Source organism: Chiloscyllium plagiosum, unplaced genomic scaffold (assembly GCF_037043375.1).
Source record: "Chiloscyllium plagiosum isolate Xiang-an unplaced genomic scaffold, Cpla_swu_hap1 HiC_scaffold_10, whole genome shotgun sequence".
NCBI lineage: Eukaryota > Metazoa > Chordata > Chondrichthyes > Orectolobiformes > Hemiscylliidae > Chiloscyllium > Chiloscyllium plagiosum.
In genome coordinates this window covers 62724606-62751230 of record NW_028270148.1, presented here as the reverse complement: position 1 = coordinate 62751230, position 26625 = coordinate 62724606, and the positions used below count along the sequence as shown (strand labels likewise).

The 26625-nt window shown below is 40.9% G+C and overlaps 1 protein-coding gene across 5 annotated transcripts in view; it reads right to left on the bottom strand.

Annotated features, from left to right (window-relative positions):
• The window catches only part of cfap36 (cilia and flagella associated protein 36), a 133105-nt gene that overhangs the window by 29911 nt on the left and 76569 nt on the right, over positions 1-26625 (bottom strand). For 4 of the 5 annotated variants that reach the window (XR_015758453.1, XR_006312539.2, XM_043696015.2 and 1 more), the window contains 3 exons: positions 20286-20360; positions 6255-6357; positions 2593-2765 (listed from right to left, as the gene is read on the bottom strand). Coding sequence is in view for 3 of the 5 variants with exons in the window: in XM_043696015.2 (XP_043551950.2) it covers positions 2593-2765; positions 6255-6357; positions 20286-20360 (351 nt within the window). In the remaining 2 variants the exon portion in view is untranslated. The remainder of the gene's footprint in view (positions 1-2592; positions 2766-6254; positions 6358-20285; positions 20361-26625) is intronic. The other variant, XM_087991396.1, reaches the window with a different exon arrangement.

Sequence of the window (26625 nt, the reverse complement as noted above, 5' to 3'; positions counted from 1 at the left end):
CTCATATTTCTCTAAACCTTGCCTATCCATATACCTTTCCAAATGTCTTTTAAATGTAACAGTACTCGCCTCTACCACTTCTTCTGGCTGTTCGTTTCACATACACACCACACTCTTTGTGAAAAAGTTGCCCCACAGGTCCCTTTTAAATCTTTCCCCTCTCACCTTAAACTTATGCCCTACAGTCTTGGACCCACAGCTTAGGAAAAGACCTAAACTATACACCTTACCTATTTTTCTCATAACCTTATAAACCTCTGTCAGGTCACCTGTTGAGTTTGAAGATTGCATAACAAATCACACATGAGACCACCAGGGATTGATAATTTTTAAAAATTATTTATTGGTTGAACTTCAAAAAAAAATTACATGAGCGGTAGATCTCTACCGCTTTCCTTCCGATTCCAACTGCCCATGTGGGAGTCACATACTCGTAGTTTTATACCCGCTTCCACCCCCTCACTTTCTTCCAATCATCTTACTTAAGCAGCGGGGTGCTTGACATTGTAGTGGTCAGCCCTGCCTTTTGCGAGAACATTCTGTCCTTGCTTTCTGCAGCTACACAGTTTCTACTTATTATTTCCCACTCAAGTAACTTGTACAATATGCATTCAACTTCAGACATTTTGTTTAAACATAATCATTTCAACTGCAGACATTTTGTTTAAACTTAATCAAGATTTCTGTCTCAGCCTCCTACATTCCAGGCAAAAAGAAGTCCCAGCCTATCCAGTTTCTCCCTCTAATTCAAGCCTTCCATCCAGGTAACATTCTTGTGAATCTTCTCTGTACCCTTTCCATTTTAGTAAATACTTCCTATAGCAGAGTGACTAGAATTGTACACAGTACTCCAAAGTGGCCTTGCCAGTGTCTTGTACAGCCACAACATGACATTCCAATTCCTGTACTCAATGATCTGACCAATGAACGCAAGCATGCCAAATGCTTTCTTCACTGTCCTGTCTACCTGTGACGCCACTTTCAGCGAGCTATGTACCTCCACTCCTAGGTCTTTTTGTTCAAACAATACTCCCCAAGGCCCTCCAATTAATTGTGTAAGTCCTGCTCTGGTTTGTGTCACTAAAATGCAACACTTCACATTTATTTAAATTAAATTACATCTGCCACTCCCCGTCCATTGGCCCAGCTGATCAAGATCTCATTGTACTCTTAGATAACCTTTTTTACTGTTCATTATACCATTAACTTTGGTGTCATCCACAAACCAAGCCTCCTAAATTCTCATCTAAATCATTTATATAAATGACAAACAACAGTGGAGCTAGCACCAATCCTTGTGGCACTTTGCTGGTCATGATCTCCAGTCCAAACAAAAATCTTCTACCACCACCCTGTCTCTGGTGGTATTTGTCTCTGGTCACTCATTAGACATCCATATCGGGAGGGAGCCACCTAGGTGTCCTCAGAAGCATTTCAATTTGGCTCCCCTCACACTTCATGCACATTGAAGGGCAACTCCTGGTTAGTAGTGTGTGACCTAGCGCACAATTAAGTTTTAAAAATGGTGCTGGCATCATAAATCCTGGAAGGTGCGGGCAGTTGGGATTACTTCTGCCTCTGACAAGAGGGAAGATAATGCACCCGAGGGAAGCGACGAGTGTTCATGGAAGAATCATGCACATCTAATGAGATGAGTGGTGGAGAATATTCTAAGAAGCCCCACTATTAAAAAAATGACATGCTTTAGTAGCATTACGTAGCAGGTTTGCCTCCTCTCTCACTATTTCTTCAATGATACCAGTGTAATAGCCCAAGAGCTTTTGCAGAAAAAAAATGCATGTTTCATGATGGGACAATGGTCCCTTTAAAAACTAGGTTTTTCTGAAATATTTATTGTAAAAGAAAAAATGCTTGCTTCCAGTAACTGATCGTGTGACTGAGTTGTCTGGAAAATAAACAAAATGGAAAATGGTCTACCAAAAATTAATTATTGAGGTGAGTGAATATGAATCTGTGTTTTAGTTTAGGAAAGGCTGGTTAGAATGAAAATTTACTTTAAACAAGATTCAGATGAAATTGTCAGTGTTGCCTAAAACCATTGAACTGAAGAACTACACTAACAATGTGTTAGACAGAAAGAGAAAGAATTTATAGATATGACACCCCAGAATTTTAAAAATCACTAAAATCAGGACAGTTCTTTCCCAAGGTTGCTTTTCTTAACATGCTAGAAATGCCTGTGTTGAACAGTGAGTCAACAACCTTTAAATGCAAATCAACAAAATTCTAGAACAAACTGACAATAATTTCTTGGCATCATTATTTGACAAGCTGGTGCAACAGCATTAAATCATATCTGTAATACTTGAAAATGAAGCCAGAAAGGGAAATTGTGGTAATGGTGTAGGGATGAAACATAGTCAGGCAACTAAAGAAAAGTTGTGCAAGTTCTGGTCAAAATAACTGGTTTTACTCTCTCAGATATCAAATTCAAACCACCCACTATAAACAGAATATAATGTGAAGAAAATAAAACTTTCTGGGAAACAGTAGAAAAATTAGGTGAACGGATTTATCTGGTTTCTAATATTTATAACAATATTAAATTGAATTCAGCTCTCCTGCACTTACCATAACAGAGCCTGAAATGCCCGCTTCTTTTTTTGCCTGTTGTAGCCAGGTCTCTGCTGCATCACTTTGGTGTATCCTTTTTCCTACTGATTCTGAAGGTAATCGTTGCTCTTCTCCTTTTACTGGAACCCGCACTGGTCCTAATGTTTTTCTGGAAACTCCATTACTTTGTTCTAATAAGTAACCAATAAATCAAAATGAAAAAAGGAAGTGACAATGAGGAAAATACGAACAACAATTTACTCTTTGAATACTGAGGTGACCTTTCTGCCAAAAATATCAAGTATCACTGACTTCATAAATGACATGAATTATTATACCACTTTGAAAGGGGGATGTGTGAATGTACTAGATTTTAATTTCAAAAAGCATGAAGGAAAAGCATTTTTTCCAACAAACTTAGAGGAAACCTTAAGGAAACGATTGACATGTGCACTAATGTCCCTCTGATTCTCAGTTCTTCCCAGGGTCCTACCATTCATCATGTGTTCCTTTACCTTTATTGTTCTGCCCAAGTGCATCACCTCACACTTATCTGGACTGAATTCCATTTGCCACTGATAGCCCACCTGACTAGTCTGTCTATATTTTCTGTAATCTAAGGCTATCCTCCTCACTATTTATCACCCCCACCAATTTTCATAACATCTGCAAACTTCCTGATAAACTCTCTTACATTCTAGTCTAAATTGCTTACTTATACCACAAACAGCAAGGGCCCCAAATCTGATCCTACAGAATCCCACTGGACACAGGCTTCCAGTCATAAAAACACACTTCAATCATCAGTGTCTGCTTCCTGCCACACAATTCATTCAGGATCTAATTGGTCCAATTTCCTCGGAATCCCCTAGGCGCTTATCTTTACTATCAGTCTCCCATGCTGACCTCTAAAAGGAAAAAATCACGCAACACCGGGTTATAGTCTAACAGGTTTATTTTGGAAGTGCTAGCTTTCAGAGCACTGCTCCTTCATCAGGTGCTCCTTCATCCACCTGAGGAAGGAGCAGCGCTCCGAAAGCTAGCGCTTCCAAATAAACCTGTTGGACTATAACCTGGTGTTGTGTGATTTTTAACCTTGTACAACCCAGTTCAACACCGGCACCTCCAAATCATGACCTTTAAAAAAGCCTTGAAGAAGTCCAAGTAGACTATGTCAACACATTGCTCTCATTTATACACCTGGTTACCTCTTTGAAAAATTTAATCAAGTTCATCAACATGACCTCCTCTTAACAAAACCATGCTGATTGTTCTTGACTAATCTCTGCCTCTCCAAGTGCAGATTACTTCTGTCCTTCAGAATTGCTTCCAATCATTTCCCCACCACTGAGGTTAACTGATTTGCCTGCTGTTTCCTGACAGCAGCTCGGATAGTTACACTTGCAAAAATAATGCCGCTTCCTTTTTTTCATGATTTGGAGATGCCAGTGTTGGACTGGGGTGTACAAAGTTAAAAATCACACAACACCAGGTTATAGTCCAACAGGTTTAATTGGAAGCACCAGCTTTCGGAGCGCTGCTCCTTCATCCACCTGATGAAGGAGCAGCGCTCCGAAAGCTAGTGCTTCCAATTAAACCTGTTGGACTATAACCTGGTGTTGTGTCCTTTTTTTCAGATTGTATAATGTTCTTACAGATTGGTAACAACCAAGGGTGAGGAATCCTAAATAATGTAATGTTATGCTAGAGTTTAATCATCAAAATTATACAGCTTATTAGTACACTTAAGCTTATCACTGTTTGGTATAAATCAACCTAACAGTTATTTGGAGGCAAGTGAGAAGAATCGCAGCCTCAGATGTTTACCCCCCAAGATCTTATCAATTGATCAAATACTGATGCATAATTCAGAACAAAACTTTCATTGCAGTTGGGGGAGACTTGCACTGTCAGAGCTGCAGACATTTGGATTGGACTTCAAGTCAGAAGACCCCTTTTTCTTTTCATATGGATTGAAAAATTCAATTCTTCAAATTGAGGAAGAAGCAAACAATAGCTCCATTTATTATAACCAATATATATTCTGAAACCTGCATCACCAATAAACCGAATATCAAGTCAGTTACCTGTCATTTGTAGCACGTTATTGTGTACTAATCGGCTGTAATGTTTCTCTATTTTATAATAGTGACTAGAATCAAAGTAATTAAATAAGTGCATTATGTAAAAGCTAATCCTCTTTCTCGTAGTCATCAGCTGCAGTTTCAATAACAACTGCGTGCCTCTGCCATCCAAATCATTGTAGATGCCACATTGTAGCTACATAATGTGCATTATAGAATGCCTGAAGTTATCTTGCTGCTTTCAGTAGCACTGCTGTAGTTCTGCTATCTTTTCCATTAGAAATGTTCAGCACTGCTCCTCTATACTCTTACTAAAATCTTTCGCTGAATATTGAATATGTTTCATTATTTTAAATTTGTTCCTGCTGCATCAGATGCTGATGATAATAGGTAAATGTTTAAACTTCTGCAAAGAACAACAACGTGAACTTACAAGCAGAAAGTAGTGAAAAAAAAAGTCAGGCTCTAATACATCTCAAAAGACATGTAAGAAATATTGTGAAGTGATAGCTAGGTTAATTAGATTGCGGGGGTTATTCAAAGGACAAACAAGTATGAGACAAAGCATATTATTTTGTTTGGATACAAACCGTTGATCAGCGCTTACTTGGTCCTGTTTTGGTCTCCTCACATGCTGGATGATGCGAAGACTTTGGAAAGAATGCAGAGGAAGGTCACTTGACTAACCCCCAGTGTGAAAAATATTAGGTATCAATATAAGGTAAAAGATTTGTGATTCTATATTTTAGAAAAGCACAGATATGTGTGATCAGACTGAGTTGTACAATGAGGGGACAGAGTCTGTCGCAGTTCCAAAGGTCACATTTCGAATTGTGTAAGACGAGATCTATGTGAAATGCCTGGTTGAGGTGGACATTAAAGTGCATTAAAGGTGTATTAAAGGTGTATTTCAGGTGCAGATTGATCAACTGCACTCGTTTTGATTACCCAGATAAGAATTACCCAGATTCAAGTTCTGCTCCAGGACTTATTAGCCACAGCAGTGTGCATCATTTGGCCAAACAGATTGATAATCAATCTACTAACCCTTTCAATACCTCCATGGAGATTATAACTGCTTAATGTGGAACGGTATTATTTAACCTATAACACTTGTCTCCCTCTTGCCAGCAGAGGTCTAGTACCTGTAGTGCCTATAGCTAACACAAAAAAATGAAGAAAATAGATCAGAAATAAATTTTCCAGATTATTTTCTCCAGATGAGTTTTCAATCTGTTATTTCTGCCATTCACTGGCATTCTCCTGATTTTGGATTGAATAAGGAGAGTATATGTTATGCTGTATCAAGTTTGTAATTATAGGGAGTAGGCTGGATGGCTCAGAACTGTCATTATTCTTATGTCATACCTGTCAAACTTAATTCACAAAAGCGTAATCAATCATTGAAAGGGAGATTATAGAAGTATCACATTTAATTCCTGGAAAAACATGAACAAATTTTATTCTTTACAGTCAAATGTAATTCAATTTTTCCATTAAATATGATCCATATTCAACTACGTTGCAATCAGTCTCCAAAATCATCAATTACATCAATATTGCCTTTGGGTTTGCATTTGTTGTTTTGGTAGATACCTGATAAGGTCTTTTCTTGATCATTGCCCATCTTGTTTCCCGTTTTACACGAAGGTAACGCTTCAATAACTTTCTCTGATACTTTTTTTGACTTCATAACATTCTGAAAAAACATCAGATAATTAAAGCTTGGTAATTCAGAACACAGTATTTTCTTTACCCTCTCAATACTTCCATGTCTTGGAGTTTTGGTTCTACACAATCATTTTTGTGTCTATCATTCCAGGACATTTACTTGTCAACCTTTAGTACGCAATCACCATTTATTTTAATGCTGGTGCTAACCTACCTATTCTTCATGAATTCTTGACCATTAAAATAACAACTATTGGAAAATTCAGCTATTTTCAGTGGTTTGCCTGACTTTCTAGCTGAAGATTTCTTTCTCATGGTAATTCATAACACAGTAGTTCCTCTAACCTCTCAATACTTCCATGTCTTGCTTGGAATTTTAGTTCTACACTATTTGTGTTCATTTTTGTGTCTACCATTCCAGGATATTGACTTGTCATCCTGTAGTTTGCAATTATCATTTATTTTAATGATTGTGATAACCTACCTGTTCTTCACAAATTCTCGGCCGTTAAAATAACACCAATTGGAAAACTCAGCCATTTTCAGTGATTTGTCTGACTTTCTAACTGAAGATGTAGAACAAGTCATCTGCTGAGTGTGGTACTATGAGTTTCACTTTCTCAAAATTGTTAGATCCAATTTATTTTGCATTGACAAGTCTCTAGTCATTAGAGTGGTGGTCAGATCAAATCAATTCAAATAATGGTTTTAATATTCATTCAAATATCAGCATTACAACTTCTACAAAACATTACATGTTCAAAGTTTTAAAAACATCACATGTTCAAAGTTTTAAAAAACTTTACATGTTGAAAGTTTTATTTTAAAATAAACTCATGGTATGAAAAGTATTTAGTTATTAAATGAATTATGATTTTATATACAGAAGACAGAACATAGAACAGTAGAGCACAAGAACTGGTTCTTCAGTCCAAGATGTTGTGCTAAACATGACACCAAATTAAACTAATCCGTTCTGCCTCCTCTTGGTCCATTCCTTGCATAATCATGTCCTTATCTAAAAGCCCCTTAAAAGCCCTATTATATAGGCCTCCACCAGCAACCCTGGCAGCATGTTCCAGACTCCTACCACTTTCTGTGTAGAAAACTTGCCCCTCACATCTCCTTTGAACTTTCCATCTCTTGCCTTAAGTACATGTCCCTAGTATTAGATATTTCAAATGGGAAAACGATTCTGACATCAACCTTATTTATGTATCTCATAATTTTATAGACTTCTATCAAGTCTCCCCTCAGCCTCCAATGCTCCATCTGAGTTTTTCTTACAGTTCATACCATCTAATCCAGGCAGCATATCCTCTCCAAAGCCTCTATATCCTTTTTGTAATGTGATACTCTAAGTGTAGCCTAACCAAAATCTTATAAAGCTGCAACATCACTTCCTGACTCTTGTACTGAATTTCTTGATCAATAAAGGCAAACATGCCATACGCCTTCTTTACTATCCTATCTACTTGCATGACATTTTCAGGGAGCTACGGACTTGAATGCCAAGATCCCTCCATATATCAATGGTGTTCAGGGTCCTGCCATTAACCATATACGTTTCCTTAACATTTGATCTCCCAAAGTGCAGCATCTCACACTTACCCAGATTAAACTCCACCTGCCATTTCTCCACTCATATCTGCAACTGATCTATATCCCACTGTATCCTTTGACAACCTTCTATACTGTCCACAACTCCACCCATCTTTGTATCATCTGCAAACTTACTAACCCACCTATCCACATTTGCATCCAAGCCACTTTTTATATATATATATATATATATCACAAACAGCAGAGGTCCCAGTAAAGATCCCGTGGAACACCTCTAGACATGGATCTCAAGCCAGAAAAGCACTCTTCCACCACCACTTTCTGCCTTCTATGGGCAAGCCAATTCTGAATCCATGTGGTCAAGTCACCATGGATCCCATGCATCTTAATCTTCTGGATATTTGCATTCAAAAACATAGAAATTATTCTCTGTTTAAAAAGTAGCTTATGTTTAGCTTACACAGAAGAAGAGAGTGAATTCAGAGTTTTAAATTGCTACTGTCAGGTGGGAGCAAAATGTGAAAGTCTTCCAATGAAGGCAAAGGCAAAATCTGTGCTGTCTACTCATTCAAATAATGGTATTACAAAGTCAGAATGGAACATGCTTTTGAGTGTCTCCAAATCTCAGCAAGGGTCTAAGTTAATGTAAGGCTTGAACCACTGAGCGATACCTGCAGTACTTTAAACTAATTTGCACCACTTAAAAGGGTTGGTTAAGAGAATATGAGCAGGAAGAAATGTGACAGAGAGGGAATGGTCCAAGTTTTGCAAACACCCTGCTGGCCTATGGTCAATGTGCATGGAGGAGTCTGACACTAACTTGGTAAAGATCTTTGTACTGAGCTTGAATAATGAAATCTGAACTATGTAAGTGGTGATCAACTCAATCAAAACCCATTCATAATTGAGCCTCCATTGGAAATGTCTCAGCTTTCGCTGCTGCACAAACAGAAGCTATCGGATAACTGGGTGCTGCAGTAGAAGCACAAACTAGTCTCATGCAGGCTCAGGCTATTCTCATGCAAGCTTAACTTGCTATCATGCAAGCTCAGACTGTCCATATCATAGCTATGATTACTAGCATTCAAAAGGGCTTGTACAGCAGTCTAGCAAACTGTCATCTGACACATCACTAGGATTGCTGAGGCACTGCCTGGGAAGAGTGGCAGTGTTTTCGTGGAGCATAAATCTTTGTTTTTAAATTAATTCATGAGATTTTGACATTGTTGACATTACCCACCCTTTAATTGACCTTGAGAATAGAATAGAAATTTATTGTAGCATGTATTTTTACATGAAAAATACAGTGAAAAGTTTTATAAGTCACTTTTGGGCAGCATGGTGGCACAGTGGTTAGCACTGCTGCCTCACAGCGCCAGAGACATGGGTTCAATTCCCGACTCAGGTGACTGACTGTGGAGTTTGCACATTCTCCCCGTGTCTGCGTGGGTTTCCCCCGGGTGCTCCGGTTTCCTCCCACAGTCCAAAGATGTGCACGTCAGGTGAATTGGCCATGCTAAATTGCCCGTAGTGTTAGGTAAATGTACGGGAATGGGTGGGTTACGCTTCAGTGGGTCGGTGTGGACTTGTTAGGCCGAAGGGTCTGTTTCCACACTGTAGGTAATTGAATCTAATCTTTACCAAGGTACCTATATTAATGGCAGAAGTCAACATAATAAAAAAACGTAAAATTAAGACAAAGTTCATCATAATTCAGTTAATGGCTCCAGGGCTTGTGGAAAGCTGATTAAGGAAACAATTGAAAAACCCAGAAGACGTAGCCAGGACGAGACCACCATTCCAGGGTGAGAACGCCATATCGGGCTGCTGGAATATTGAGCTGGAAACCTCCGCCAAAGAAGACCGCCATGCCAGACCAAGACCACCTACCGGGCCATTGGAATACCTGGAAGCTGAAGATGAAGAAAACCTCTACACTGGGACAAGACCGCAATGCTGAGCTGATATTGCCACTTCTTCATCACTTTCAGGTGCCCAGGCCAACTTGTAATTCTGGGCTGGTGTGTCAGCTTGGGACCTACTCCTCACTCGCAGGGAGACCCCAGGCCAGATCAGAGCCATGTCTGGATTGTCCTTGCATTGCTGCCACTGCTGCCGAAAGCCTCTTCTGTCAACTGCTATTCTTCAGGTTTTAAGATAAAAAATTATGGGAAAACAAAAATTTTTAAAAAAGCAAAAGTTAAAAGAAGAAAAAAAAGAAAGCCGATGGGAGCAGATGAACTCTCAGCTCTGCCCCCTAATCTGTCGCCAACTTTTAAGGTGATAATGAGCCACCATCTTGAATATGTAAGTGGCTAACTAAACTCTTTAAGATGCAAATTTACAGTGAATTATATTGTTGTGGGTCTGGAGTCACTGTTGTGTTATAACAAGGTCAGCCAGATTGACCTCAGAATATAAATTCCTTAATTGTGGCTGTTAATCTGGTCCATTCAGGTAGCCTTGGCTGACAGATATACATAGGAGTTCCAGACATTCTGTTCACTTTCAGAGCTGGCTCTGAGGAAGCTGAATCAGTTTCAAGGACTCTTCATGTGTAAATAAAGTGTGACTTGGTGCTGGGGTACCATGCTCTGTGGAGTTATTTCAGCGACAATAAGTGGGATTTATGATGAAACCATGCAAAAGTGTCTACAAGCTGAAACCCAACTGAACTCCAACGGCACTACAATTGGCTGTACTATTGGATAATGCGGCAAGTGAAGCATGTAAGTTGATGGGTATTCTGATGGAAGTGGACACCCTCACCAGTCCAACTGAGCTTGGGGAACACCACTTGAGTGAAGACAGTTGCATAGGCTAACTCAGGACATATCCTGAACAGAGGGACTCTAGGTCAGCCCACAGCAAAATTCCAGAACAAAGCCAAGCTTTGGCCAAATAGTTAAAATTTTCCTCAGAATCCGGGCCAACAAGCCATTGTAGTTGCTGCTGTTATGTAGACTCGAGACAATAAGAGAGTCCCATTAGACCTAAATTGAATAAGAAAACTCATAGGCCAATATGCAGTAAAGTGCACACCCTGGAAAGTCCACCTATATTTGGTTTGGAACAGTTAAATTGCTTAGCAACATCCAAATCAGAACTAATCAAAATAAATATCTGGTTAAATGTCACCTGGTTCGAATGGAGGTCGATACTGGCATGGCCATTTCAATGATCGCAGAACCAATCTTTAAGAAAATTTGCTCTGGACTCCAACCTTTAAGTTTGCATAAGACCTTGGCTAGACTGAGAACCTATACCAGGGAAGCTTTACAATTTAAAGGTACAACTTTGGTTCCAGTCTCTTATGAGAAGCAGCTGATTCAGTTACCACTGATCATAGTAAAAATCTTGGGCCCAAGTTTGATGGGGTGAAGTCCTAATTAAATACATGAATGTTCTTCAGAAAGGTCAAGGGACTATTAAAGAAGCTGTCAGAGGTCCTGTTCACTTTGAGAGCTGACTGTGAGAAAGCTACATCAGTGTCAAGGACTCTCCACGTATAAATAAAAGTTGACTTGGTGATGGGATACCAGTCACTCTGGAGTTATTCCAGTCACGTTCAGGCTATGCAAGGTAGGGGTGGTAATTTCTTTCCCAAAAGGACGTAGGTAAATCAGATGGATTTCTACAATAATCTAGTAGTTTTGCAGTCATTAAAGCCGATACTAGTTAGTTATTCCAGATTCATTTAATTAACAGAATTCAAATTTCACCTATCATGGTGGAATTTTGACCCGTTTCTGTGGATCGTTCATCCAGATCTTTATCATATTGGTCCAGTAATGTTACTTTTTGGCCAGTAATGTTACCACATCTTACAACATGCAGCATTCATTGCCTAATCATTCACATTCTAATGTTACCTGCCAGTTAATCAGGACTGCTGTCACCTCTGCCAAAGTGTTTTATTTAAGTTTCAGTAGAACACATTCTTCGCTTTTTATGTACTTTCTCATCTCCTAATTTCTCTATCCGCCACTGCCACTCACTCTAATCCTTATGCAATATGATATGTCTGTCTTCTCATCATGTTCACCAAATGGACTCCATCAAATGAGACTTTCAGTCATTCACAGGCTTTGTTTATCTTAGAAAATATTTTTAAAAATCAAAGGAAGAGGCCAGTCACAAATTTTGAAATGATCAAATGGAGAGGATAGCAATGAAGTTAAGTGAAGTTAAGAGTTGAAGAGATTGGGAACTTTCAAAAGGCTGGAGACAGTATTAAAAGCATTTCTGACACACATCTTTCTCCATAAATAACTGAACTATGAGAGACAAGATTATGATGATTGTTACATTGCCACAACTAATTCCTTTATTTTTCTTTTGCCTTCCTGAACTTTTGCATATATAGCAAGTATTACTGGAGATGCACAAGAGCAATTCTCTGAAAGATTCCTTTCCATTTGGGCGGCACAGTGGCTCAGTGGTTAGCACTGCTGCCTCAAAGCGCCAGTGACCCGGATTATATTCCAGCCTCGGGTGACTGTGTGTGGAGTTTGCACATTCTCCCTGTGTCTGCATGGGTTTCCTCTGGGTGCTCCAGTTTCCTTCCACAATCCAACGATGCACAGGTTAGGTGAATTGGCCAAGCTAAATTGCCCATAATGTTCAGGGATGTGTAGGTTAGGTACATTAGTCAGAGGAATGTAGCGTAATAGGTCTGGGTGGGATACTCTTCGGAGGGTCAGTGTGGACTTGTTGTGCCAAAGGGCCTGTTTCCACACTGTGGGGATTCTAAAAATTCTATAAATTTGAGGTTGCCAAGCTACAGAACTTGCAATGAAAATATTCCTGTTTCTCTTAGCCCAGTTAGAGATGTCATTGAATATTCATCTTGTGATTCATAATTGACAAGTAGACATGAACAGAAATTGCTTGGAGGTACAGCTATGAAGAGCTTTTTATTATAAGGCACATTCAATGAGATCCTGGCTGATAATCTGATAATCCTCGACTCTACATTCCTTCTTTTTCCCCATAACCCTCAATTCCCTTACTAATTAAGAATCTGTCTATTTCACCTTGAATATATTTGATGTCCTAGTCTCTACAGCTTTGATAAAGAATTCCACAGATTCACTACACTTCAAGAAGAAATTCCTCCTCATCTTTGTCTTAAATGGGCAATTTCTTGTTCTGAGATTATGGTTTCTGATCCTAGGCTCTCACTAGGGGAAACGCCTTCCCATTCCTTCGGAATCTTCTATATTTCAATTTAACTTATTCTTCCAAACTCCAGGCCCAACTTACTCAACTTCTCCTCATAAGACAATTTTTCCATACCTGGGATCAACCTCGTGAACATTCTCTGAATTGCCTCTGACTTCAGGATATATTTCCTGAGCTAAGGGGACCAAAACTGTGTAATTGTGGTCTGACTAGTGCCTTGTATAGTTTAAATGATAAAATATTCCGTCCGCTTTGAAATGAAGGTCAACATTCCATTCTAATGCCTGAAATTATTAGATTAGATTACTTAGTGTGGAAACAGGCCCTTTGGCCCAACAAGTCCACACCGCCCCGCCGAAGCGCAACCCACCCATACCCCTACATGTACCCCTTACCTAACACTAGGAGCAATTTAGCATGGCCAATTCACCTAACCTGCACATCTTTGGACTGTGGGAGGAAACCGGAGCACCCGGAGGAAACCCACGCAGACACAGGGAGAACGTGCAAATTCCACACAGTCAGTCGCCTGAGGCGGGAATTGAACCCGTGTCTCTGGCACTGTGAGGCAGCAGTGCTAACCACTGTGCCACCGTGCCGCCCACTCCATTATATGCTAGCTTTTTGTGACTTGTGCTCAAGGACCCCTACAGCCCTCTAGTTCTCTAGCTTTCTGCAGTCTTCCTCCATTTACGTAATAGTTAGCTCCTCTATTCTTCCTAACAAAGTGCATAACCTCATATTTTCCAGCGTTATATTCCATCTACCAAGTTTTTTGCCCACTCACTTAACCTGTGTATATTCCTCTGCAAACTCTTTGTGTCATCCTCACCATTTGCCTTCCCACCTATTTTTGTGTCTTCTGCAAACTTGGCTCCAGTATATTCACTTTCCTCACCCAGGTCGCTGATATATATTGTAAATAATTGTAACCCCAGCACTATTCCTGTGGCATTCGGCTAGTTGCAGGTTGTTGTCCTGAAAATGACGCCCCTTTCCCAACACTATCTGCAATTAGTTAGCCATTCATCTATCCATGCAGATATACTACCTTCAGAACCATGGGCACTTACCTTATTAAGTAGTCTAGCAGAAGGTATCCTTATCAACTGTTTCACTTTTAAAAAGTCACCAGGAGCTTTGTTTCTAGCAGAAAAAATAATTACCTTCTGCTTTCTATGCCTTCCAATCTGAAGAGGTCAAGGTTACCATGTTTCATACATCAATATCCATTTGTTCAAAAAGGTGCAAAATATTTTCAAAGATTTACGGAAGTTTTACTACAAAGATATAGTTTAGCACAGATATCTTTCCTTTCTGAACCCTTTCTCTATCCAGAAACTAATTCCCTGGGGAAACTCAAAAAGTCTAATAAGCTTTATCTACCCTCAACCAACTCTGGTGCTGTTCTGCTTAAGCATTAAAGGGTCTTACATTTCTAACTCTGAAACCCTGAACCTGCTAGACTGTAAGTCATGGAGGCAATTGAGATTGTCTGCTCATTCTAACTATCATTATAATGCAAGACTCCTCTGACGTCAACTCCTCTGTCAGTCTGACTAGTAGCTGGCTCTCAGTTACAAATCTTGACCTAGAATCTTGTTCTTATCCATCTAACTATTAATCAGGCCTGATTATATGGGTGGTGTGGTTCTCTTATGGGAGGGAGGGATGGGATAAAGTGGGGGGAGGGGAGATCAGGAAACTGGTGAAATCAACATTGATCCTGTGTGTGGATGGAGGAAAATGACAACTTTCAAATCTTCTACCATTAGCCCTCCAAATCTACTATTAAGAAACACATTTGCTGCCTGTTTTGTTCATTGAGATTAGGTGTAAAAGCTTATTCGGGATGAATAAGGTTTTAAAAATACAGTCTTCGCGATGAAACCGTGTTAATCCACAACATTCACAAAACATCAAGGTGAAACAAATGGTTTTAGTCAACTGTTTATTGTCAGTGGGTCAGTCTATGCCCATCAATTTTAACAGCATCATATTTTTCACTACCCTTCGACAACAAGCTTCACTGTAATGTTGAGGGAGCCTCAGACATTGAGGTTGTACTATTCAATCCAGATAAAGGGTGGGACTAACAAATCTAGCAATCCCTGGAAAATAAGGGATATATAGACTTGGATAAAGGGAAAAAGGGAGGAATACGGCAGATACTAAGGGCTCAAAATAGCAGAAGCCTGACAGGAGTATAGAATATGGGTCGAAATGTGTGGCACTAGAAAAGCACAGCAGGTCAGGCAGCATCCGAGGAGCAGGAAAGTCGAGGTTTCGGACATAAGCCCTTCATCAGGAAAGTGGGGTTGGGGTAGCTGGAAAGGCGATAAGTAGATGCAGGTGGGGTGATGGTGATAAGGCAGAGGTGAGGGTGGAGCAGATAGGTGGGTAGGAAGATGGGCAGTTAGGACAGTTTAAGTGGTGGTGAGTTGGAGGATTGGATCTCGGATGAGGTGGGGGGAGGTGAGATTTGGAAAGTGATGAGGTCACCATTGATGCTGTGTGGTTGAAGGATCCCAAAGCAGAAGATGAGGCTTTCTTCCTATCCTTGTTGTGGGTGGAGGGGTGGGGCTTAAGGGTGGAGATATTGGAAGTGGAAGAGATGCGCTGGAAGGCACTGTTGATCACAAGAAGCCATCTGGGATGCCCTGGAATGGAATTGCTTCTCCTGGGAGCAGATACAGCGGATGCGGAGGAATTGGGAGTAAGGGATGGCATTTTTACAGGAGAGGGAGTGGTAGGAGGTGAGTTTGAAGTAGATGTCCTTGTTAAAATATGCAATACTATAGAATATGCAAGGGGGATCTTAAAAAGTAAATTAGGAGAGCAAAAGGGAACTTGAAAGGATTATGGCAGGCAAAATAAAGGAAAATTCTAAGTTATTTTACATGTACATTAAGGCTAAAAGAATAACTAGGAAAAGAGTTGGGTCCATTAAGGATCATAATAGTAATCTCTGCATGGAGCTGGAGGATGTAGACAGGGTTCTAAGTGGATACTTTCTGTCAGTCAATATTCCTACCTACCTAACCACTCCACCCTCCTCTCTGACCTATCACCTTCATCCCCACTCCCATCCACCCATTGTACTCTTTGCTACCTTCCCCCACCCTCCTCTCTGACCTATCAACTTTATCCCCACTATCCATCAATTGTACTCTTTGCTACCTTCTCCCCCCCACCTCCTCTCCCCCCTCCCATTTATCCCTCCATCCTGTAGGCTCCCTGCCTTCAGTCCTAATGAAGGGCTTTTGCCCGAAATGTCGATTTTCCTACTCCTCGGATGCTGTCTGACCTGCTGTGCTTTTCCAGCACCACTCTAATCTAGACTCTGATTTCCAGCATCTGCAGTCCTCACTTTTGCCTACTTTCTGTCAGTGTTCACTAATGAGAGGGTCAATGTCAATATAGTTATCAGGGAAAGTGACTGTGATATAATGAAATAAATTAGCATACAGAGTGTTCTACATGGTTTGGCAGGCTTAAGTGGGGGTAAATATCCAGGACCAGATGAAATATATCCCATGCTGTTGACTGAGGCAGGGGATGAAGTAGCAAGGGCAGAAGAATAGTTTTCAATTTCTCCCTGGCCACAAGTGAGGTGCCAGAGGACTGGAGGACAGCCAATCAGGTCAACTTTTAAAGAAGGGATCAAGGGATAAACTGAGAAACTACAGGCCAGTCTGTCTAACCTGAGTGGTGGGGAAACTACAGGAATCAATTCTGAGAGTCAGAAATTATCTCTGCACTTTGAGAGGCAGAGATTAATCAAGAACAGTTAGCGTGGTTTTGTTAAAGTCTGACCAACTTAAGAGTCATAAAGGTGTACAGCACGGAAAAAGACCCTTCAGTCCAACTCGTCCATGCCCACCAGACATCCCAACCTAATCTAGCCCCTTTTGCCAGCACTTGGCCCATATCCCTCCAAGCCCTTCCTATTCATACACCCATCCAGATGCCTTTTAAATGTTGTAATTGTACAAGTCTCCACCACTTCCTCTGGCAGCTCATTCCATACACGCACCATCCTTTGCGTGAAAACGTTGTCTCTTATGTCCCTATGAAGTTTTTCCCCTTTCATCATAAACCTATGTCCTCTACTTCTGGACTCCCCCACCCCAGGGAAAAGACTTTGTCTATTCACCCTATCCATGACCCTTATGATTTTAGAAACCTCTATAAGGTCACCCCTCAGCCTGTGATGCTCGAGGGAAAACAGCCCAAGTCTGTTCTGTCTCTCCCTACAGCTCAAATCCTCCATCCTTGTAAATCTTTTCTGAAACCTTTCAAGTTTCACGACATCCTTTCAGTCGGAGGGAGACCAGAACTGCACATAATATTCCAAATGTGTCCTGTACCAATGTCTTGTACAGCCGCAACATGGCCTCCCAACTCCAATACTCACTGCTCTGACCAATAAAGGAAAGCATACCAAACGCCTTCTTTACTATCTATCTTCGACTACACTTTCAAGGAACTATGAACCTGCACTCCAAGGACTCTTTGTTCAGCAACACTCCCCAGGACCTTACCATTAAGTTTATAAGTCCTGCTCTGATGTGCCTTTCCAAAATGCAGCATTCACAACCTGAATAATTTTTTTGAAGTAGTGATGAGGTGTATAGATGAGAACATTGCATTAGGCACAGTCTACTTGGACTTCAAAACCATTTTCGATAAGGTCCACGTGGGTGACTAATAGCTATGGTAAGAGCTCAGGGGAACCAAGGAAATTTGGCTGACAGGATCCAGAACTAGCTGACTGGCACGATGCAGAGGGTGATGGTTAAGAAGTGATTTTGTGACTAGATGCCTGTGTCCAGTTGGGTTCCACAGGGATCAGCATTGAGGCCCTTGCTGTTTGTGATGTAAATAAATGACTTAGGCTTGAATGTAGGAGGGTTGATCAGTAATTTTTTGGATGATACAAAAATTGGTGGGTGGTAAATAGTGAGGAGGATAGCCTTAGATTACAAGATGATATAGACAGTCAAATGGGCTGATGAGTGACATATGGAATTCAATCAGGATATGCTGGAGGTGATGCACTTAAGCAGGACAAACTAGGCAAAGGAACACATTATGAACAGTCGAACCCTGGGAAGCACCAAGGATCAGACACACCTTGGTGTGTAAGTCCATCTGTCCATTAAGCTAGCGGGACAAATAGATAAAGTGGTTAAGAAGGCATATGGGATTCCGGCCTTTAGTAGCCGAGGCACAGAGGTTAAGAACAGCAAAGTTATGGTCAAACTGTTCAAAATGTTGGTTAGGCAACAGCTAGGTTATTCCATTCTGGAATCAACATAATAGGAGGGGGGGGGGGGGGGGGTGATTGCTTTGGAGAGGGTGCAGAGAACATTTACCAAGATGTTGCAGAGTTTTAATCATGAAGACCAATCAGATAAACTGGAGATTCATGGAAAGAGTTAGTCCCCTAGAGCAGAGTAGACTAGTGGGGACATGATTGAGATGTTTAAAATTGAGGGGCATTACCAGGGTAGACAGGAAAGAACCTTTCACCTTGTTGGCAGGATCAATGATTAGGGCAGTGATTGAAGGTAAAGGGCAATGTTTACTGGCAATGTGTGGAATCCGGGACTCACTGCCACTAAGAGCGGTAGATGCAGAAACCCTCATAAGATTTAAGAAATATTTAGGTTGACATTTGCAAAATCAAGAGGTACAAGGCTATGGGTCAGGTACTAGAAAATGGGATTAAATAGGTGATTGTTTTTAACAAGTGCAGTCTTGTTGGGCTGAAGGGCCTTTAATTGTCATGTGTTTCTTTGTAAATCATGATTCTGTGTATCATAAATACCACAAACAAAAGGACAACCAAACCATATCAGCCCAAATAGAGATACCTTCAGATAGCTTCTGGTTCAATGTCACTAATGTAAATTTAGATCTTTAAGGTTTAAGGTTTGAAAAGCAAATGCAGGTATTCATAATTTGAAGAATCTTTCAGCACTAAAATCAATATCACAAGACAGCTGGAGATTACTTTCAAAGAAAATGAAACCAAATCAGTTTTTTTGATTGGTATTGCATATAAATATATGAATTATCAAATGGATGTTGAGATGAGAGTGTAAAAACAAAAACAGAATTAGTTCCAAGAGATCATGCTAGCAATTGGGAAAGCATAAAACAATTTACATGTTGGATTTTAGATACAGCAGGATATAGAGAAGCTGCAGAGCTGGGCAGAAAGGTGGCAGATGGAATTCAATGTAGCTAAGTGCGAGGTGATTCACTTTGGGAAGAATAACAAAAAGATGGGGTACTGGGCTAATGGTCGGATACTTGGTAGTGTGGATGAGCAGAGGGATCTTGGTGTCCATGTACACAGATCTCTGAAAGTTGCCACCCAGGTAAATAGTGCGGTGAGGAAGGCATATGGCGTACTGGCTTTTATTGGTAGAGGAATTGAGTTCCGGAGTCCTGAGGTCATGATGCAGTTGTATAAGACTCTGGTACGGCCGCATCTGGAATATTGTGTGCAGTTTTGGTCGCCATACTATAGGAAGGATGTGGAGGCATTGGAACGGGTGCAGAGGAGGTTTACCAGGATGTTGCCTGGTATGGAAGGAAAATCGTATGAGGAAAGACTGAGGCACTTGGGGCTGTTTTCACTAGAGAAAAGAAGGTTTAGGGGTGACTTGATTGAGGTGTACAAGATGATTAGGGGGTTAGATAGGGTCGACAGTATGAACCTTTTCCCGCGTATTGAGTCGGGTATTACAAGGGGGCATAGCTTTAAATTAAGGGGGGCTAGATATCGGACTGATGTTAGGGGTAGGTTCTTCACTCAGCGAGTCGTTAGTTCATGGAATGCCCTGCCAGTAACAGTGGTGGACTCTCCCTCTTTATGGGCATTTAAGAGGGCATTGGATAGGTATATGGAGGATAGTGGGTTAGTGTAGTTTAGGTGGGCTTGGATCGGCGCAACATCGAGGGCCCAAGGGCCTGTACTGCGCTGTATTCTTCTATGTTCTATGTTCTATACACTGTCCTACAATGTTGATATTTAAAAGAATCCAGGACCAGATTTTAGATTCTTGCACTTATGTGAAGCGCAAGAGATCATTGTTATCGCAGAGAAACTTTCATGTTTAAAATAGTCTGAATTTTTCAAAGAACACTTAGTAACTAATTTATCAAAGACTAAAAATTTACAAACACGTCTACTACCTCATCTAGGTTACTTGTGGATGCAACTGCATCTTCTTTCGCTGATGTTCTCTTTTGTAAAGATTTTTGAACAGCCTGTAAAAAATTTGGCATGTTAAAACAGTCATACTTACTACACTACAAAGCAACAGGTTCCTCAAAATCTCCACATAATTTATTACTTCAATTTCAGATAAGAAAATGGAAACCATCCACCTGAACTGGGATAAATTCTGAAGCGAACAGCACAAGGGATTTCAAAATTATCTGCTCTCTCAACGTTGCTCCAATTTATTGAGCCTTAACTTACCTTCACCTCTAAATGTTAACCACGGCTCCTCTTTCAGCTTGATTGCTGCCCACCGCCGCTCCTCCCCCCCTACCCCCCTAATCTATAACTACCATCTTGGGCGGCACGGTGGCACAGTGGTTAGCACTGCTGCCTCGCAGCGCCAGAGACCCGGGTTCAATTCCCGCCTCAGGCGACTGACTGTGTGGAGTTTGCACATTCTCCCCGTGTCTGCGTGGGTTTCCTCCGGGTGCTCCGGTTTCCTCCCACAGTCCAAAGATGTGCAGGTCAGGTGAATTGGCCATGTTAAATTGTCCGTAGTGTTAGGTAAGGGGTAAATGTAGGGGTATGGGTGGGTTGCGCTTAGGCGGGTCGGTGTAGACTTGTTGGGCCGAAGGGCCTGTTTCCACACTGTAAAGTAATCTAAAGTAATCTAATCTAATCCTAAAGTCGATCCTGTTAACTCTGAGGCAAGCTTGAGAAGAAGAAAAAGGAAACCCAACTCAAATGAAGAGAAAGGCTCCAAGCGGACATATGAGCTGAAAGTTCTAATTTAATGTTTCATCACATCAGCATTCAGCTCAGTTCAAGTAATGATGTGTCAATACTTATTCATCACCTTAGTTACAATTTTATTGTAAAATACAAGCTTGAGCTACAAGCTTGTGTTGCAGTAGCATTTTGTTTAGTGAAGCTTGAGATTTTCCAACATGTTAGTAACAATCCTTATGATCAGTGCACTATCACAGATTATTCAGAAATGTCAATAACTTAATCAAATGAATGGTATACATAAAATGATTATTCAAAACACACTCATTTATATTTCAATAATCGGCATGATCATCATTGTTCCTATCACATTATAATGCCAAGCAATAGTAAAATACTGACACAGAGCCTTCAATTTTTTTTCACAAATCATAAACAACGCAGTGCTACAAAATAAAAATTCCTCGTTAATAAGGTGATGAACGAGGAATATGATACTACTACAGACAGTAGTAGTAAAGATATCAAAATGGTAGAGTGAATACAAGTAGAGTGATAATTACAAACTAAAAGGATCCAATTTCAAAACAACATTGGCCTATCATAATTTGGGATTTAATTCCATTTTCTTGATAAAGAATAAGATAAGTTGGATGTTTCAATAATGCCTCACACAAGATTAGTAAACGAAATTAAAGCCTATGGGACTGGGGGCAATATATTTGAATGGACTGGGAATTGGTTAATGGACAAAAAATAGGAGGGAGAAATAAACAGGTCATTCTCAGGATAGCTGGATATATATTACTATTGGGGTACTGCAAAGATCAATGTTGAGGCCATAGCTGTTCACAATCATATAAATGATTTTGATGTTGGGACAAAATGTAATATTTCCAAAATTACTGGTGATATAAAAATAGGAGAAAATGTGAGATGTGAGGAAGATGCAAAGCAGGTTCAAGGCGATTTGGAGGAGCTAAGTGAATGGGCAAGGATATGGCAGATGGATTCAAATGTGAAGAAGTTTAGGAAAAACAGAAAAACAAAGTTCTATTCATAATGAGAGAGTTTGGCAAGAACTGATGCCCAAAAAGACCTGGTGTCCTTGTTCATGAGTCATTTAATGCTGATAAGCAAGTGCAGCAAGCAATTAGGAAGGCAAATGGTACATTGGCTGGCATCATAAGGGGACTGAGCACAGGGGTAAAGATGCCTTACTGCAACTGTAATGAGCTTTGGTGAGACTAAACCAATAGTACTGTGTGCAGTTTTGGTCTCCTTTTCTAAAGATGGACTTGGCAAAGAAGGATTATAACACAGTTTAGGATAGTGGAATTGCCTTATGAGAAAGATGATAAAAACATTGAGCCAGTATTCAAAGAAGTTTCAAAGAATGAAACTTTCAAAATATTTACAGGATGTGGCAGGATGAATGCAGTTTAATTCCATTTTCTTGATAAAGAATAAGATAAGTTGGATGTTTCAATAATGCCTCACACTAGATTAGTAAACGAAATTAAAGCCTATGGGACTGGGGGCAATATATTTGAATGGACTGGGAATTGGTTAATGGACAAAAAATAGGAGGGAGAGACCTTCCACCTTACCAACCTTCGCATAAACCAAATCATCCGCCGACATTTCCGCCACCTCCAAACAGACCCCACCACCAGGGATATATTTCCCTCCCCACCCCTCTCCACCTTCCGCAAAGACCGTTCCCTCTGTGACTACCTGGTCAGGTCCACGCCCCCCTACGACCCACCCTCCCATCCTGGCACTTTCCCCTGCCACCGCAGGAACTGTAAAACCTGCGCCCACACCTCCTCCCTCACCTCTATCCAAGGCCCCAAAGGAGCTTTCCACATCCATCAAAGTTTTACCTGCACATCCACTAATATCATCTATTGTATCCGTTGCTCCCGATGCAGTCTCCTCTACATTGGGGAGACTGGGCGCCTCCTAGCAGAACGCTTTAGGGAACATCTCCGAGACACCCGCACCAATCAACCAAATCGCCCAGTGGCTCAACATTTCAACTCCCCCTCCCACTCTGCCGAGGATATGGAGGTGCTGGGCCTCCTCCACCGCCGCTCCCTCACCACCAGACGCCTGGAGGAAAAACGCCTCATCTTCCGCCTCGGAACACTTCAACCCCAGGGCATCAATGTGGATTTCAACAGTTTCCTCATTTCCCCTTCCCCCACCTCATCCTAGCTTCTAACCTCCAGAAACTCGATCCCCTGACCTGTCCGGACTTGTCCGACCTGCCCAGCTCCTTTTCCACCTATCCACTCCACCCTCTCCTCCCTGACCTATCACCTTCATCTCCTTCCCCACTGACCTATTGTACTCTATGCCACTCTCTCCCCACCCCCACCCTCCTCTAGCTTATCTCTCCACGCTTCAGGCTCTCTGCCTTTATTCCTGATGAAGGGCTTTTGCCCGAAACGTCGATTTTGCCTGTCCTCGGATGCTGCCTGAATTGCTGTGCTCTTCCAGCACCACTGATCCAGAATCTGGTTTCCAGCATCTGCAGGCATTGTTTTTACCTCGTTGCTTCTCCTAGCTGGTGAGTTTAGAATAAGAGGAAGGCTGTTTAAGACAGAGATGAGGCAACATTTCTTCATTCAGAACATGATCTATTTGAATGGCGAACAGCCTTGATGGGATGAATAGCCTACTTCGGCACCCATTTCTTTCCCTGTTCAGGTCAATATACACTTTGCACAATTAATAAGCATGTTGTAATTTTTTGCCATGGTTCAATTAGAATGGAATTGGGGTATTTTAAACCCAAGAAAATGTGAGTTGGGACAGGACAGGATAACATTTTAAAACTCTCGAATCTGTTGTGCATTTCTGGAAGTATGTTGTAGAGTCACCTTAATAGTATGATCACCTGGCATGATGGTGACATCTTTGGCCATTTTGGAGGTAAACAATTCAATCTAGCTTATTGCCATATTGAGTGAACACTTCCTGATAAAAGCTCGTCATTTTAAATTTTACAGTCCCTGGTCTATCTTGAAACATAACACAATCAGAACAGGATAAAATCTGCTTCAAGATCCACCAGGGCAATCCAGGGATTCATCAAAAAACAATTGTGGTCCTCATTACAAATGCGAGTAATGAGCATGCTACAAGGATGGGAATGTTTTGAGCTAGTGGTGGAGAGAAAAATTAACAAACAACAAAATTCACAGCTAACCTTGGAGGAACCTGTGTGGGAGAACTCACAGCATAGGAACAGGTAAGTGCATGGTTTTTAAATGTAACCTTGCTGTCTTTATTTAATAGTGAGTAGAGTAGATTCTTTTTTATTATATATCTTATTGAGATCTGTCCCTTGATTAAAATTTAAAAATATAAAACACAGGTACTAAGTTAGCCTGGAGCAGTATTTTTTCGAGTAAGACTGCGTTATTTTCTGTAGATTGTTAAGGTGGAAAGATGGCCTTTAATAGAGTGATGTACTCTTCATGTTGGACATGGAAGATTAGGGAGAGTATCCATGTTACTAATGATTAAGTCTGCAGTAAGTGTGTTTGGTTGTGAATCCTATCAGATCACATGGATCGGTTGAGTGGCAGTTAGAGGCAATGAGGAATTTACAGGAGCTAGGTGATGTGATGGATACCAGTTAGAGGAAAGGAGAAAAACGACAGAAACAGTAAGATAGATGGGTTACCGCCAATAAAGGTAGGAGAGGGAGGCAGGTAGTGCAGGAGTCTCCTGTGGTTATCCTCATCTCAAACAAGTATGCTATTTTGGAAAACATAGAGGGTGATGATCTCTCAGGGGAATGTAGCACGAACAGCCAAGTTTCTGGTACCGAGGTTGGCTCTAATGTAACAAGGGGTACATCAGGCTCCAAGTGATCAATTGTGATAGGGACTCTCGAGTCAGAGGCACAGACAGGCGTTTCTGTGGCCCACAGTGAGAAATCATAATGGTGTGTTGTCTCCTTGGTGCCAGATCAAGGATGACTCGAAAACAGTGCAGAATATTCGCAAAGGGAAGAGAGACCAGCAGGAAATCATGCACATTGGAACTAATGACATAGGGAGGAAAAAGGATGAGATTCTGAAGGAAAAATACAGGAAGTTAGACAGGAATTTATAAAGGAGGACCTTGAGGGTAGTAATGTCTGGATTACTCCCAGTGCTATGAGCTAGTGAGGATAGAAATAGGAGGATAGAGCAGATTAATGTGTGACTGAGGAGCTGGTGCAGTGGATAAGGTTCACATTTATGGATTGTTGGAATTTCTTCTGGGATAGAAGTGATTTGTATAAGAAGGACAGATTGAACTTGAATTGGAAGGGAGATTTACTAGAGCTGCTTGGGGGGGATTTAAATTAATAAGGTGGGGAAGTGAGATCAGGGAGATAATGAGGAAAGAGATCCGTCTGAGACTGGTACTGGGAAAAGGAGCAAGTCAAACAGTCAGGGTAGGCAGAAACAAAGCAGAGAACAAGGTAAATTAAACTGCATTTATATCAATGCAAGAGGCCTAATAGGGAAGAGAGATGAACTCAGGGCATGGTTAGGAACATGGGACTGGGATATCATAGCAATGACAGAGACATGGCTCAGGGATGAGGACTGGCAGCTTAATGTTCCGGGATACAAATGCTACACAAACGATCGAAAGGGGGGGGCAAGAGAGAAGGGGGAGTGGCGTTTTTGAGAAGGGATAACATTACAGCTGTACTAAGGGAGGACATTCCTGGGAATAGATCCAGAGAGGCTATTTGGGTGGAACTGAGAAATAAGAAAAAGATGATCACTTTTTTGAGATTGTACTATAGAAGCCTCAAAAGTCAGCGGGAAATTGAGAAACAAATTTGTAAGGAGATACCAGTTATCTATAAGAATAATAGGGTGCTTATGATAGGGGATTTTAACTTTCCAATCACAGACTTGAACTGCCATGGTGTTAAGGGTTTAGATGGAGAGGAATTTGTTAGTGTATACAAGAACATTTTCTGATTCAGTATATGGATGTACCTACAAGAGAAGATGCAAAACTTGACCTACTCTTGGGAAATAAGGCAGAGCAAGTGACTAAGGCATCTGTTGGGGAGCACTATGGGGCCAGCAATCATTATTCTATTTGTTTAAAATAGTAATGGCGAAGGATCTAAAAGTTGAAGTTCTAAATTGGAGGAAGGCCAATTTTGACAGTATTAGGCAAAAACTTTCAAAGAGTTGGTTAGGTGCGGATGTTCACAGGTAAAGGGACAGATGGAAAGTGGCAAGCCTTCAAAAATAAGATAAGGAGAGTCCAGAATCAATATGTCCCTGTTAGGATGAAAAGCAAGGCTGGTAGGTGTAGGGAATGCTCAATGACTGGAGAAATTGAGGTTTTGGTCAAGAAAAAGAAGGAAGCACATGTCAGGTATAGACAGCAGAGATCGAGTGAATCCTTCGAAGAGTATAAAAGCAGTAGGAGTATACTTCAGAGGAAAATCAGTAGGGCAAAAACGGGACAGAAGATAGCTTTGGTAAATAAGGTTAAGGAGAATCCAAAGGAATTTTAAAATTCATTAAGGACAAAAAGGTAACTAGG